Source organism: Zonotrichia leucophrys, chromosome 26, assembly GCF_028769735.1.
Source record: "Zonotrichia leucophrys gambelii isolate GWCS_2022_RI chromosome 26, RI_Zleu_2.0, whole genome shotgun sequence".
NCBI classification, from domain to species: Eukaryota; Metazoa; Chordata; class Aves; order Passeriformes; family Passerellidae; genus Zonotrichia; species Zonotrichia leucophrys.
This window is the reverse complement of record NC_088195.1, coordinates 2,775,413-2,788,078: the sequence shown is the minus strand read 5'-3', so window position 1 is coordinate 2,788,078 and position 12,666 is coordinate 2,775,413. Positions and strand designations below refer to the sequence as shown.

The following is a 12,666-nucleotide window of genomic DNA, read 5'->3' as shown; positions in this document are numbered from 1 at the left end:
GATTCCTGCCTTTCCCTGAAGCCCTGGAACCTCCTGTGCTTGAAAATTCCACTTAAGGGACGTTTTGGGGCTGCATGGGAAGAGCTCAGGATCTTCCCTGTGGATCTGAAGGGCTGGGAGTGAATCCAGCACTGTCCCAGAGCTGCCTGACATCCCTGTCCCCTTCCCTGCCATGTCCCTGTCCCTCTGATCCCCCCAAAACCACTTTTCCAGGTTTTTTAAGCCTTTTCCATCACAGCAGAGGGGACTGGGAAATTCCTTGGGGGGAAAGTGTCCCATGCTGGGGACACCCCAGAGTCAGGACAGCCACCCCAGTGGCCACCCCAGAGCAGCAGCCCTTGGCTCTCTGATGGATTTGGGGAAGTCATTTTCCCCATTATTCCTCTATTTCCCATCCAAGGGGGTTTTGGGGCCACCTCAGTGGCAGGGAAAGGTTGTGCCCCTCTGGTTCCTCCATCCCAGCTCATCCCACCCTGGATCCCCACAGGAGAGGGACAAAGTCATGCCCAGAATACCCCAAAATCCTCAGGGATCCCACAGATGTGGTCATGCCCAGAATACCCCAAAATCTTCAGGGATCCCACAGATGTGGCCATGCCCAGAATACCCCAAAATCTTCAGGGATCCACAAGAGTGGTCATGCCATGAATACCCCAAAATCTTCAGGGATCACAGAGTGGCATGCCCAGAATACCCCAATCTTCAGTGATCCCACACATGTGGTCTGCCCAGAATCCCCCAAAATCTTCAGGAAGCTCCCACAGAGTGGGACTGCGTAATCCCTGAGGGGGAAATTCGGATCCCACCAATGGGGACCCTATTCTTTTGAAGTCCCAATCCTCAGAGACCCACAGATGGCTGCCCTGGATCAGAAGAGGCTGGAAATTCGATCCCATATTGGGCACCCCTTTTTCTTTTCCCATCCAAGGGATCCCACAGGCAGAATGGCCCTTGTCCAATACCCACTCTTCATGGATCCCCACAGATGTGGACACTGCCAGAATACCCCAAAATCCTCAGGGATCCCACAGATGTGGCCATGCCCTGAATCAGAAGGGGCTGGAAATTCGGATCCCCACCAATGGGGATCCCTTTTTCTTTTGAAGCCCCAAATCCTCAGGGATCCCACAGACGTGGCCATGCCCAGAATACCCCAAAATCTTCAGGGATCCCACAGATGTGGCCATGCCCAGAATACCCCAAATCCTCGGGGATCCCACAGATGTGGCTGCCCTGCATCAGAAGGGGCTGGAAATTCAGATCCCCATAACTGGGGACCCCTTTTCCTTCTGTTCTTGGAAGAACCCTGAGGACACATTTCCCCTCAGCCCAGCCCCACAATCACCCTCCTGTATATGGGATTTACTCAGAGCCCTGCTGCCACCCCAGTCCAAGGCACACCCCACAAACTCCAAACAACTTTCCCCAAAAACTGAACATTTACTGCCTCATTCCCTGCGGGATTTTGGCTGCCAGGGCTCTGCTGACCCCGGCAGCCCCCAGGGCTCAGCCCCACGGGGCTCTGCCCCCATCCCTGACGTCTTTTCCCACGCAGGACCCGTGTCCCTGCGTCACTGCCCGGAGCCTCGTGGCCGGGCAGGTTGCGGGGAGGGAGCGGGGTCAGGAGCTGAGAGGGGCTGGCAGGGAGCCCACGGCTGTAAATCCCTGCCCGGGCATCCCACGGGCTCTGCCAAGCTCCGTTCCCCACAGGAAAAGCCTCGGGTGCAGCAGGACTTCAAAGGAAATGGGGTCCCCATTTGTGGGGATCTGAATTTCCAGCCCCTTTCTGATCCAGGGCATGGCCACATCTGTGGGATCCCCGAGGATTTGGGGTTTCAAAGGAAAAGGGGTCCCATTCATGGGGATGTGAATTTCCAGACCCTTCTGATGCAGGGCAGCCACTTCTGTGGGATCCCTGAGGATTTGGGACTTCAAAATCCCTGAGGATTTGGGGCTTCAAAAGGAAAAGTAGTCCCCAATGATGGGGATCAGAATTTCCAGCCTCTTCTGATCCAGGGCAGCCACATCTGTGGGATCCCTGAGGATCTGGGACTTCAAAATCCCTGAGGATTTGGGGCTTCAAAAGGAAAAGTAGTCCCCAATGATGGGGATCTGAATTTCCAGCCCCTTCTGATCCAGTCCAGCCACATCTGTGGGATCCCAGAGGATTTGGGGTCCTCAGGGTTCACCCACGAACATTTTTATTGCCTTCAGGGTCATTTCCCACCGAGATTCCTGAGGTCAGGAGACCTTGGGAGCTGCAGGGATGATGCAGCACCCTCTACCCTGGGCTGGGCACTGCCAGGGGGGCACAGCAGCCTGGAGGGGGGCCAGGGGTGCAGCTGGAGGCTCCTGAGGGTTTTGAGCAGCGTCTCCCATCCCAAACACCAGGATCTGACCCCATAAGGAGCAATGGGGATGAGTTTGGCTGCTCTCTGCTCTGAGCTTCAGGCCTCCTTGCCCAAGATGCCACCCAGATCTGTGCCACCACCCAGCACCTCCGTCAGCTCTCCCAGGTGGCACCAGCAGGGATTTGTGCCCTTCACGTGCTGTGCTGGAGAGTGGAGCAATTCGGGAGCAATGAACCCCATGGAATGTGGGATCCATCTCTGAAATACCCACAGCTCCCCTTGGCACGTTCCTGCTGGGCACAGGGGGCATCCTGGCCCTGCCACCCTCCATGGGGTCTGTCCCAGCCACCTGCTCAGTGTTCCCTATGGCATTGCCACCCTGCCCAGTGCCATCCATGCCATTGCCACCCTGCCCAGTGCCATCCATGCCATTCCCAGTGTGCCCAGTGCCATCCATGCCATTGCCACTCATGCCATTGCCACCCTGCCCAGTGCCATCCATGGCATTCCCAGTTTGCCCAGTTCTATCCATGCCATTCCCAGTGCCCTCCATTCATTCCCAGTGTGCCCAGTGCCATCCATGCCATTCCCAGTGTGCCCAGTGCTGTCCATGGCATTCCCACCCTGTCCAATGCCGTCCATGGCATTCCCAGACTGATGGGCATTATCCATGCCATTCCCAGTTTTCCCAGTTCGATCCATGCCATTCCCAGTGCTCTCCATGGCATTCCCAGTCTGCCCAGTGCCATCCATGCCATTCCCAGTTTGCCCAGTTCTATCCATGCCATTCCCGGTGCCATCCACGTCATTCCCAGTTTGCCCAGCTCTATCCATGCCATTCCCGGTGCTCTCCATGCCATTCCTGGTCTGCCCAGTGCCCTCCATGGCATTCCCAGTTTGCCCAGCTCTATCCATGCCATTCCCGGTGTCCTCCCTGCCATTCCCAGCCCTGCCCCTGCCAGGGGAGGAGGATCCCGCAGGGATGGAGGATCCCGGGCTATAAAAGCTTCTCCCTGCCCTCCGGGAAAAGGACGGGACGGAGCCGGCGGCGGGGAGGGGACAGCGGGGACACGATGGCGGTGGCACCCAGCAGGAGGCTGCGGCGCTGCCTGCTGCTCCTGGCCGTCACCTGGGGCGCCACTTTTGTCCCCTCGCCAGCGCAGGCTTTGCAGAGGTACCCGGAGCTCGTGTGACCCTCACGGGGCTGTCCCCGCTTTTATTCCCGGGCTCTGCTCAGGAGGGTGAGGGGCTTTGCTGCTTCATCCCCTTCCTCCTCCTCCTCTTCTGCTCTTCCTCACTCCTCTTCCTCGAGCACCGGTGGGACTCCACGAGCGCGAGGGTCTGTCCTAACTTAATTTAGGAGCACTCTGAATCCCAAATAACCGAGACAGGGGCCGGGCTCGGGGTTTGGGGGTGTCCCCAATCCATCTGGGGGTCCCCACCTTGCGGTGGGAGCGGGATGCACCGAGGAGCTGCTGCCATCTAGAGCCATCAGGCTGGAGCTCCCGAGGCCGGGAATGCCGCTGGAAAATGACGGGAGGGCTGAGGGGGATCCCCGGTGCCCCCCAGCTCTGTGCTGCCCCACAGGATCGCCCTGACGCTGCGGGAGATGGCGGTGAAGGTCTTTCCTAACTTAATTTAGGAGCACTCTGAATCCCAAATAACCGAGTTTGGGGCAGGGATCGGGGACAGGGGGTGTCCCCAACCCACCTGGGGTTCCCCAGCCTGTGGTGGGAACTGTGGGGAGCTGCTGCCATCTGGAGCCACCGGGCTGGAGCTGGAAGCAGCCGGGGGGACTGAGGGCGATCCCCCGGTGCCCCCCAGCTCTGCCCCCGATATCCCCCCGATCCTGCCCCCCAGGATCGCCCTGCGGAGGATGCCCTCCATCCGCCAGACGCTGCAGGAGATGGGCGTGAAGGTGCGGGACGTGTTCCCGGAGCTGCGCCGGGCCACGCGCGGAGCAGGGGACGGTCCCCGCAACGGGACAGCTCCCACCCTGCTCACCAACTACCTGGATGTGAGTGTGGCCCTGCCCGATGTCACCGTGATGTCACCCAGCAGCCCGGATGGGCTCGGTGTGAGCCATGGGGTGCTCCCTGTGCCCCCCAGACCCAATATTTCGGCGAGATCAGCATCGGGACCCCCGCGCAGACCTTCAAGGTGGTTTTTGACACGGGCTCTGCCAACCTGTGGGTGCCATCCTACAAGTGCTCCCCACTCTACAGCGCCTGTGGTGAGTAAGGGGGGACACGGCCGGGGCTGAGGGTGACCCCCCAAAATCTCACTGACCCCCCCCAAAACCTCAGCGACCCCCAGAGCTGCTCAGAGTGGGTTATGGGGTCTCGTTTCTGATGGATTTTAACATGAGGGGTCTCTCTGTTGGTGCCCTGGCATTGAGGTGGGGTGGATCATTCTCCACCCCCCGCCCAGGGGGGTTTGGGGGGACAGAGGTGCTCTGTGCCCCTCTGGGATGTCCCTTCTCCCTGTCCCCAGTGTCCCACAGCCGCTACGACTCGTCCAAGTCGCGCACCTACATCGCCAACGGCACCGGCTTCGCCATCCGCTACGGCACCGGCAGCGTCAAAGGCGTCCTCAGCCAGGACATCGTCATGGTGAGCCCTGGAACCCATAGAGCCCCCAAAATTCACACACCTGGGATCCACAGAACCCCCAAATCCACACACCTGGAGCCCACAGAATCCCCAAAATTCACACACCTGGGATACACAGAATCCCCAAAATTCACACAACTGGGATCCACAAAGTCCCCAAAATCCACACACCTAAAATCTGTAGAATCCCCAAAACTCACAGAGCCCCCAAATCCACACACCTGGGATCCACAGAGCCCCCAAATCCATACATTGGAACTCACAGAATCCCTAATTCCACACATCTGGGATCCACAGAACCCCAATTCCACACACCTAAAATCTGTAGAATCCCCAAAACTCACAGAGCCCCCAAATCCACACACCTGGAATCCATAGAAACCCCAAAATCCACACACCTCGGATCCACAGAATTCCCCAAATCCATACATTGGAACCCACAGAATCCCCAAATTCCACACACCTGGATCCCACAGGAGCCCTAAAATCCACACACCTGGAACCCACACAATCACTGAATTATACAAACCTAAAATCCCCAAAATTCACACACTGGATCCCACAGAACCCCCATAATCCACACACCTGGAACCCACAGAATCCCCAAAACACACATACCTGAAATCCCCAAAATCCACACACTGGAACCCACAGAATCCCCCTAAATCCACACACCCAGAGCCGCTGGCTCACCCAGGACACATATGGGGTTTTTTGGGGGGTTTCACCCCTCCCATCACCCCACAAATCCCCCCGTGCCCTCCCGCAGGTGTCAGACATCCCGATCGTCCAGGTGTTCGCCGAGGCCACGGCTCTGCCCGCCTTCCCCTTCATCTTCGCCAGGTTCGACGGCGTGCTGGGCATGGGCTACCCCAGCCAGGCCATCGATGGCATCACGCCCGTCTTCGACCGCATCCTGGCACAGCAGATCCTCCAGGAGGACGTGTTCTCCGTCTACTACAGCCGGTGGGGCTGAGGGGAACCCCCAAAATGGGGTTGGGGGGTCACAGGATGGGTTTGTGGGTTGGAGGGATGGGGATGGGAATGGGGATGGGGTAGGAGGAAGGGAAGGGGTGGAGGAACCTGGAGAAGATGGGAGAGAAGGAGATGGAGGATCCTGATGATGATGGGAGGGATGGAATGGAGGATCTTGGAGGAGATGGGGTGGGATGGGATGGGATGGGATGGGATGGGATGGGATGGGATGGGATGGGATGGGATGGGATGGGGTGGCATAGAGGATTCTGGAAAAAAAGGGGATGGAGGGAGATTGAGGATCACGAAGGAGATGGACTGGGAGGGTGGGAAGGAATGGAGGATCCTGGAGAAGATGGGGTGGGATGGAATGGGGGATTCCTAGACAAGCTGGGATGGGAAGGAAGGGAGGATCCAGAAGGAGATGGGGAGGGATTGAATGGAGGATTCTGGAGGAAATGGAGTGGGATGGAATGGAGGATCCCTGGGGGAGATGGAATGGGAGGGTGGGAAGGAGATGGAGGATCATGGAGGAGATGGGAGGGAAGGAATGGAGGATCCTGGAGGAGATAAAAGAGAAGGAATGAAGGATTCTGGAAGAAATGGGGATGGAGGGAGATGGGGAATTCTGGAGGAGATGGGGAGGGATGGCATAGAGGATCCCCCGGGTCTCTGGGTGTCACCTGTGTCCCCTGGGCTCCCTGGGGACACTCCTGGCCCTGGCTCTTCATGGAGCATCCCTCTCTTTGCAGCGCTTCCAAGTAAGAAGACCCAAAGCACGAGCTCCCTCCAGGCCACCCACTGCCATCCCCTGTGTCCCTCGGTGTCCCCTGGTCCCTCTGCCAGCCCCAGAATGTCCTGCTTGGGTTCTGCCCAACCTCAGGGGCCACCACACCCAGCTGGAGCCTGTGTCACCTCACTGTCCCAGCTGGTGACATTGCCAGCAGAGCCTCGGGGCTGTGCGGTTTTTGGGAAAAGGGGAATCGATCCCTGCCTGGGTGGGATTTTTGGGGAATGGGGAATTGATACCTGACAGAGCTGGGATTTTGGGGAAAGGGGAATTGCTCCCTGCCTGGCTGGGATTTTTTGGGAAAGGGGAATCATTCCTTGCCAGAACTGGGATTTTTGGGGAAAGGGGAATCACTCCTTGCCAGAACTGGGATTTTTGGGGAAAGGGGAATCATTCCTTGCCAGAACTGGGATTTTTGGGGAAAGGGGAATTGCTCCCTGCCTGGGTGGGATTTTTGGGGAATGGGGAATCGCTCTTGCTGGGATGAGATTTTTGGGGAAAGGGGAATTGCTCGCTCTGGGCTGGGATTTTTGGGGAAAAGGGAATCACTCCTTGCCAGAACTGGGATTTTTGGGGAAAGGGGAATCGCTCTTGCTGGGATGAGATTTTTGGGGAAAGGGGAATCACTCCTTGCCAAAACTGGGATATTTGGGAAAAGGGGAATCGCTCCCTCTGGGCTGGGATTTTTGGGAAAAGGGGAATTGCTCCTGCTGGGATGAGATTTTTAGGGAAAGGGGAATTGCTCGCTCTGGGCTGGGATTTTTGGGGAAAAGGGAATCACTCCTTGCCAGAACTGGGATTTTTGGGGAAAGGGGAATTGTTCCTGCTGGGATGAGATTTCTGGGGGAAGGGGAATCGATCCCTGCCTGGGTAGGATTTTGGGGGGGAAGGGGAATTGCTCCCTCTGGACTGGGATTTTTGGGAAAAGGGGAATTGCTCCATGCTGGGATGAGATTTTTGGGAAAAAAGGGAACCCCTCCCGCTGTGTTTGGCACAGGAACGCTCCCCTGAAGCCCGGCGGGGAAATCATCCTGGGAGGCAGCGACCCAGCCTATTACACCGGCGACTTCCACTACCTGAACGTCAGCAGGAGCGGCTTCTGGCAGATCCGCATGAAGGGGTGAGGGCGGGGACAGCCCGGCACGGCCCGGGAACCCCAAATCCCGGGATTTGAGGTGGGAAAGGCCTTTGGGACCATCGAACCAAATATTAGCCCAGCACTGGCAGGTCTAGGGCTGCACCCCGCAGCTCTGTGAGGTTGGATTTTGGCGATTTCAGGGATGTTTTCCCTCAGCGTTTTTCCCCATCTGGAGAGGAGCAGGGTGGGCTCCTCCAGCTCCTCCAGCTCCCTCAGCAAGGAGCCAGGAGCAGCTGGGAATGCAGAGGGGGTGGCACCGTGGGCTGAGATTCCATCGGGAGCTGCAGTTGGAAGAGTTTAAGCCCCGTCAGTCCTGCGGGAGGAGCTGGAACAATCCCGCTTTGTTTAGCCAAAAAAAAAAAAAAAATTCCAAAAAATCAGCCCTGGAAATGATGGAGCTCAGATCCCACACTGGAAAAGCTGGGAGAAGCACGTGCCTGGATGGGGTGGGATGTGACATTCCTGGTGGCACCAGGGGACACTCAGGATGGGTGTGACACTCCCAGGAGCACCAAGGGTGTCACCACGGATGTTTGGGTTGGATATGTCATTCCCAGAGTGTCACCATGGGAGATTTGGGATGGAAGCGACACTCCTGGGAGCACCCTTGGTGACACCAGGGGACATTTGGGATGGAAGTGACACTTCCAGGAATATCCTTGGTGTCACCAGGGGACATTTGGGATGGAAGTGACACTTCCAGGAATATCCTTGGTGTCACCAGGGGATATTTGGGATGGAAGTGACACTTCCAAGAACACCCTTGGTGTCACCACAGGAGATTTGGGATGGAAGCGACACTTACAGGAGCACCCTTGGTGACACCAGGGGACACTTGGGATCAAAAAGCACTCCTGGGAGCACTCTTGGTGACACCAGGGGACATTTGGGGGATGGAAGTGACACTCCTGGGAGCACCCTGGGTGTCACCAGGGGAGATTTGGGATGGATGTGACACTCCTGGTGTCACCAGGGAACACTCAGGATGGGTGTGACACTCCCAGGAGCACCAAGGGTGTCACCAGGGATGTTTGGGATGGAAGTGACACTTCCAGGAACATCCTTGGTGTCACCACAGGAGATCTGGGATGGAAGTGACACTCCTGGGAGCACCCTTGGTGACACCAGGGGACATTTGGGATGCATGTGACACTCCTGGGAGCATGCTTAGTGTCACCAAGGGACATTTGGGATGGAAGTGACATTCCCAGGAGCACCCTGGGTGTCACCAGGCGACACTCAGGGCCACATCTCCCTCTCCAGGGTGTCTGTAGGGGCTGAGATCCTGTTCTGCAGGGAAGGCTGCTCCGTGGCCGTGGACACCGGAGCCTCCTACATCACCGGCCCCGCCGGCCCCGTGTCCGTGCTCATGAAAGCCATCGGGGCCACCGAGGTGGCCGAAGGAGAGGTGAGTGACAGCCACCCCCTGTCCGTGTCCCCGAGGCCGCCTGGCCCTGTCCCAGCACTGTCCCCTCCCCTGCAGTACGTGGTGGACTGCGAGCAGGTGCCTCAGCTGCCCAACATCTCCTTCCACCTCGGAGGGAAGGTCTACGGCCTCAGCGGCCCGGCCTACGTGCTGCGGGTGAGTGTCCAAAATCAGCCCCAATCAGCCCCAAAATGCTGCTCCTAAACCCTCCTGTTGGGTGGAGGTGCCCACCTGAGCCAGGGCGAGCTGTCCCTGCATCCTTGGGTGGTTTGGGGGGGATTTGGGGTCAGCCAGGGATGGGTTTTGGTGGGATTTGGATATCAGGAAAGGTTTTTCATCCTGGAACAGCGGGAAGGAGTTCACAGTGGGCAAATCCACATTTTCCCGGTGTTCAGAAAATTCCATGATCCCCGAGCAAGGAGCAGCGTGGCCGAGCAGGAGGTGACACCGGGACCCTCCCGCTGTCCCCTCCATCACCCCTGCAGCAATCCCAGCACCTCTGGGGGGCTTTGCCAAACCCAAAGCACCGCAGGGAGGTCACCCCCAGGCACAGGGTGGGATATTTGGGGGATTTTTGGGGCTGGCTGTGCAGGGGAAGGAGCTGTTCCTGACGATCCTCGTTCAGAAGATTCCATGGTCCCCGAGCAAGGAGCACCGTGGCCGAGCAGGGGGTGACACTGGGACTGTCCCCCGGCCCTTCCATCACCCCTGCAGCAATCCCAGCACCTCTGGGGGGCTTTGCCAAACCCAAAGCACCTCAGGGAGGTCACCCCCAGGCACAGGGTGGGATTTTTGGGGCTGGATGTGCAGGGGAAGGAACCGGCCCCGACGATCCTCGTTAGGATATTCCGTGATCCCCAAGGAAGGAGCACCATTGGGTGACACTGGGACTGTCCCCCTGTCCCCTCCATCACCCCGCGGGTCTCCTTCCCGCAGCAATCCCAGTACGGTGAGGACGTCTGCGTGGTGGCTTTCTCCGGGCTGGACATCCCCCCTCCGGCCGGTCCCCTCTGGATTTTGGGCGCCACCTTCATCGGTCACTACTACACCAAATTCGACCGGCGCCACAACCGCATCGGCTTCGCCACCGCCCGCTGAGGGCCGGGGGCCGGGCTGGGGGCGCAGAACCAGCCTGGAGGATGCGGGAAGCAGTGAAAGAACAGCTCCCTTCCAGCTCTGCCACCTCCTCTCCAAATCTCGCTGTTCCCGCTCCCAAACCCCCGCGGCATTCCCGGGAGCCGAGCCTGGAGCAGGGCTGTGAATCCCAGCCGGATCCTCCGGGCGTTTTTAGGGCGATATTCGATGGCAGGAGCAGCGCACAGCACGGGGATTTGCTGCTGGTGCGGCTGAGGGACCTCTGGGACTGCTCGTGTTGTTCCTAAATCGGGGCAATAATCGGTGTTTAAGGATGGTTTTAGCCAGTGTCAGCCCTGCCTTTCTTCGTGAGTTTGATATTAAACAATTTAAAGCACCAGGAGGATGAGAGGAGGGCTGGTCTTGCAGAGGGGGGGAGTTCAGATATTTATATTTAGGGAACTGGGCCACAAATGTCCCTGTGCCACCTCTTCATTTGTGCCCCTGCCACCCCATAAGGGTGCAATGCCCTCCCCAGCTCCTGTGGGCAAACCAAGGGCTCTGCAAAGCTCTGGGATGGTGACAGGAGCTCTGGTGTCCCCTTGGGGACAGGGACAGGGCTGTGCCACAGCTCCCCTTCAAAGAGGGGACAGTTCCTGCTGGTCTGTGTCACACAGGATGGTGGCTCCCATCCCAGGGTCTGTTTTCAGGGAAAAGCAGAGGTTTTTCTCTGCCCTGGGTGTGGAGATGCCCCTGGAGGTGCCCCCTGTGCCAGCTGGCCTGGAGGGAGGGACAGGGTCTGTCCCAGGTGGGGGAACATTCCCAATTCCAGCCTTGCTGATCCCCATGGCAGGAGAACACGGGCTGGCCTCCAGTTTGACCAGTTCAGGTGGCTGGGAGTGGGAAAGCTGCTCCTGGAGCGAATCAGGATCTCACCATGGAGGTGGCAGGAGCTCCTCACCCTCAGAGCTGCAGAGCTGAGGAATTCCCAGCGCTCAGGAACCCCAGAGCCGACAATTCCCAGCACCCGTGAACCCCAGAGCTGACAATTCCAGCACCAATAAATTCCCAGGCCTGACAATTCCAGCACCTGTGAACTCCAGAGCCGACAATCCCAGCCCTGAGGAACCCCAGAGCTGACAATTCTAGAACTGAGGAATTCCCAGAGCTGACAATTCCAGCCCTGAGGAACCCCAGAGCTGACAATTCCAGCACCAATAAATTCCCAGGCCTGACAATTCCAGCACTTGTGAACTCCAGAGCCGACAATCCCAGCCCTGAGGAACCCCAGAGCTGACAATTCTAGAACTGAGGAATTCCCAGAGCTGACAATTCCAGCACTGAGGAATTTCCAGAACTGACAATTCCAGCGCTGCCAAATTCCCAGAGCTGCCAAATCCCCTCTCAGCCTCAGGGATATTTGGGAAGGGGATCCAGTGGCTGCTGAGTGACCCTTCCAGCACCTCCCCCTAAGCTCCCAGCCCTTTACCCACCCATCCCAGCCTGGATCCTCATCCCAGCCCTGCCCCACAGCAGCCCCAGAGCGAGAGGATGAGCCTGGGGTGGATGTTTGTCCCTCCTGGGAGCTTCTCTGCAGCCTCTCCGTGCTGGGATGCACAATCGGACATGGGAAAATTCCGGCTCCTGGGCTCCAGGGATGGGAAAATTCCGACTCCTTTGGGTGGGATGTGATTTTTTTTCTGTCACCTCCAACGCCGGGGTGGTGGCATTGGCTCTTTGGGGCCGTGGGGTGGAGGGAAGGGACGAATTTCAGCTCTCATCCAGCGTTTCCTGAGCCGCCCAGGAGCCGGGAAACAGCGGCAGGGAGGGATGGGACCATCAGAAAAGAGGGAATCTGCTGAGGTCAGGGCATCACATCCTTCTGAGATGCTTGGCCAGAGTCTCCCCCTTCCTACAGGAGGGAAATCCCACTTGGAAATATCCCTAACCTGAAAAAACCCACCTGGAAATATCCCAACCTGAAAAAACCCACCTGGAAAAATCCCAACCTGAAAAAACCACCTGGAAATATCCCAACCTGAAAAAACCCACCTGGAAATATCCCTAACCTGAAAAAACCCACCTGGAAATATCCCAACCTGAAAAAACCCACCTGGAAATATCCCAACCTGGGAAAACCCACCTGGAAATATCCCTAACCTGAAAAATCCCACCTGGAAAAATCCCAACCTGGAAAAACCACCTGGAAATATCCCAATCTGGGAAAACCCACCTGGAAATATCCCAACCTGAAAAATCCACCTGGAAAAATCCCAACCTGAAAAAACCCACCTGGAAAT

At 57.7% G+C, this 12,666-nt stretch overlaps 1 protein-coding gene across 1 annotated transcript; it reads left to right on the top strand.

Moving 5' to 3' along the window:
• Positions 1-3,424: 3,424 nt before the first annotated feature.
• Positions 3,425-10,390, top strand: REN (renin). The gene is made up of 10 exons (XM_064733142.1): positions 3,425-3,525; positions 4,212-4,368; positions 4,461-4,584; positions 4,845-4,963; positions 5,733-5,929; positions 6,691-6,699; positions 7,726-7,848; positions 9,130-9,274; positions 9,350-9,448; positions 10,229-10,390. Exons 1-10 carry the CDS (start codon positions 3,425-3,427, stop codon positions 10,388-10,390), a joined length of 1,236 nt encoding a protein of 411 aa, XP_064589212.1.
• Positions 10,391-12,666: the final 2,276 nt, after the last annotated feature.

Excerpts from the sequence above, each read along its gene's own strand:
- REN (XM_064733142.1), top strand. The coding sequence starts at position 3,425 with ATGGCGGTGGCACCCAGCAGGAGGCTGCGGCGCTGCCTGCTGCTCCTG. Across the intron at positions 4,369-4,460 it reads TGCTCACCAACTACCTGGAT|ACCCAATATTTCGGCGAGAT; the intron begins GTGAGTGTGGCC and ends TGTGCCCCCCAG. Across the intron at positions 9,449-10,228 it reads GCCCGGCCTACGTGCTGCGG|CAATCCCAGTACGGTGAGGA; the intron begins GTGAGTGTCCAA and ends TCCTTCCCGCAG.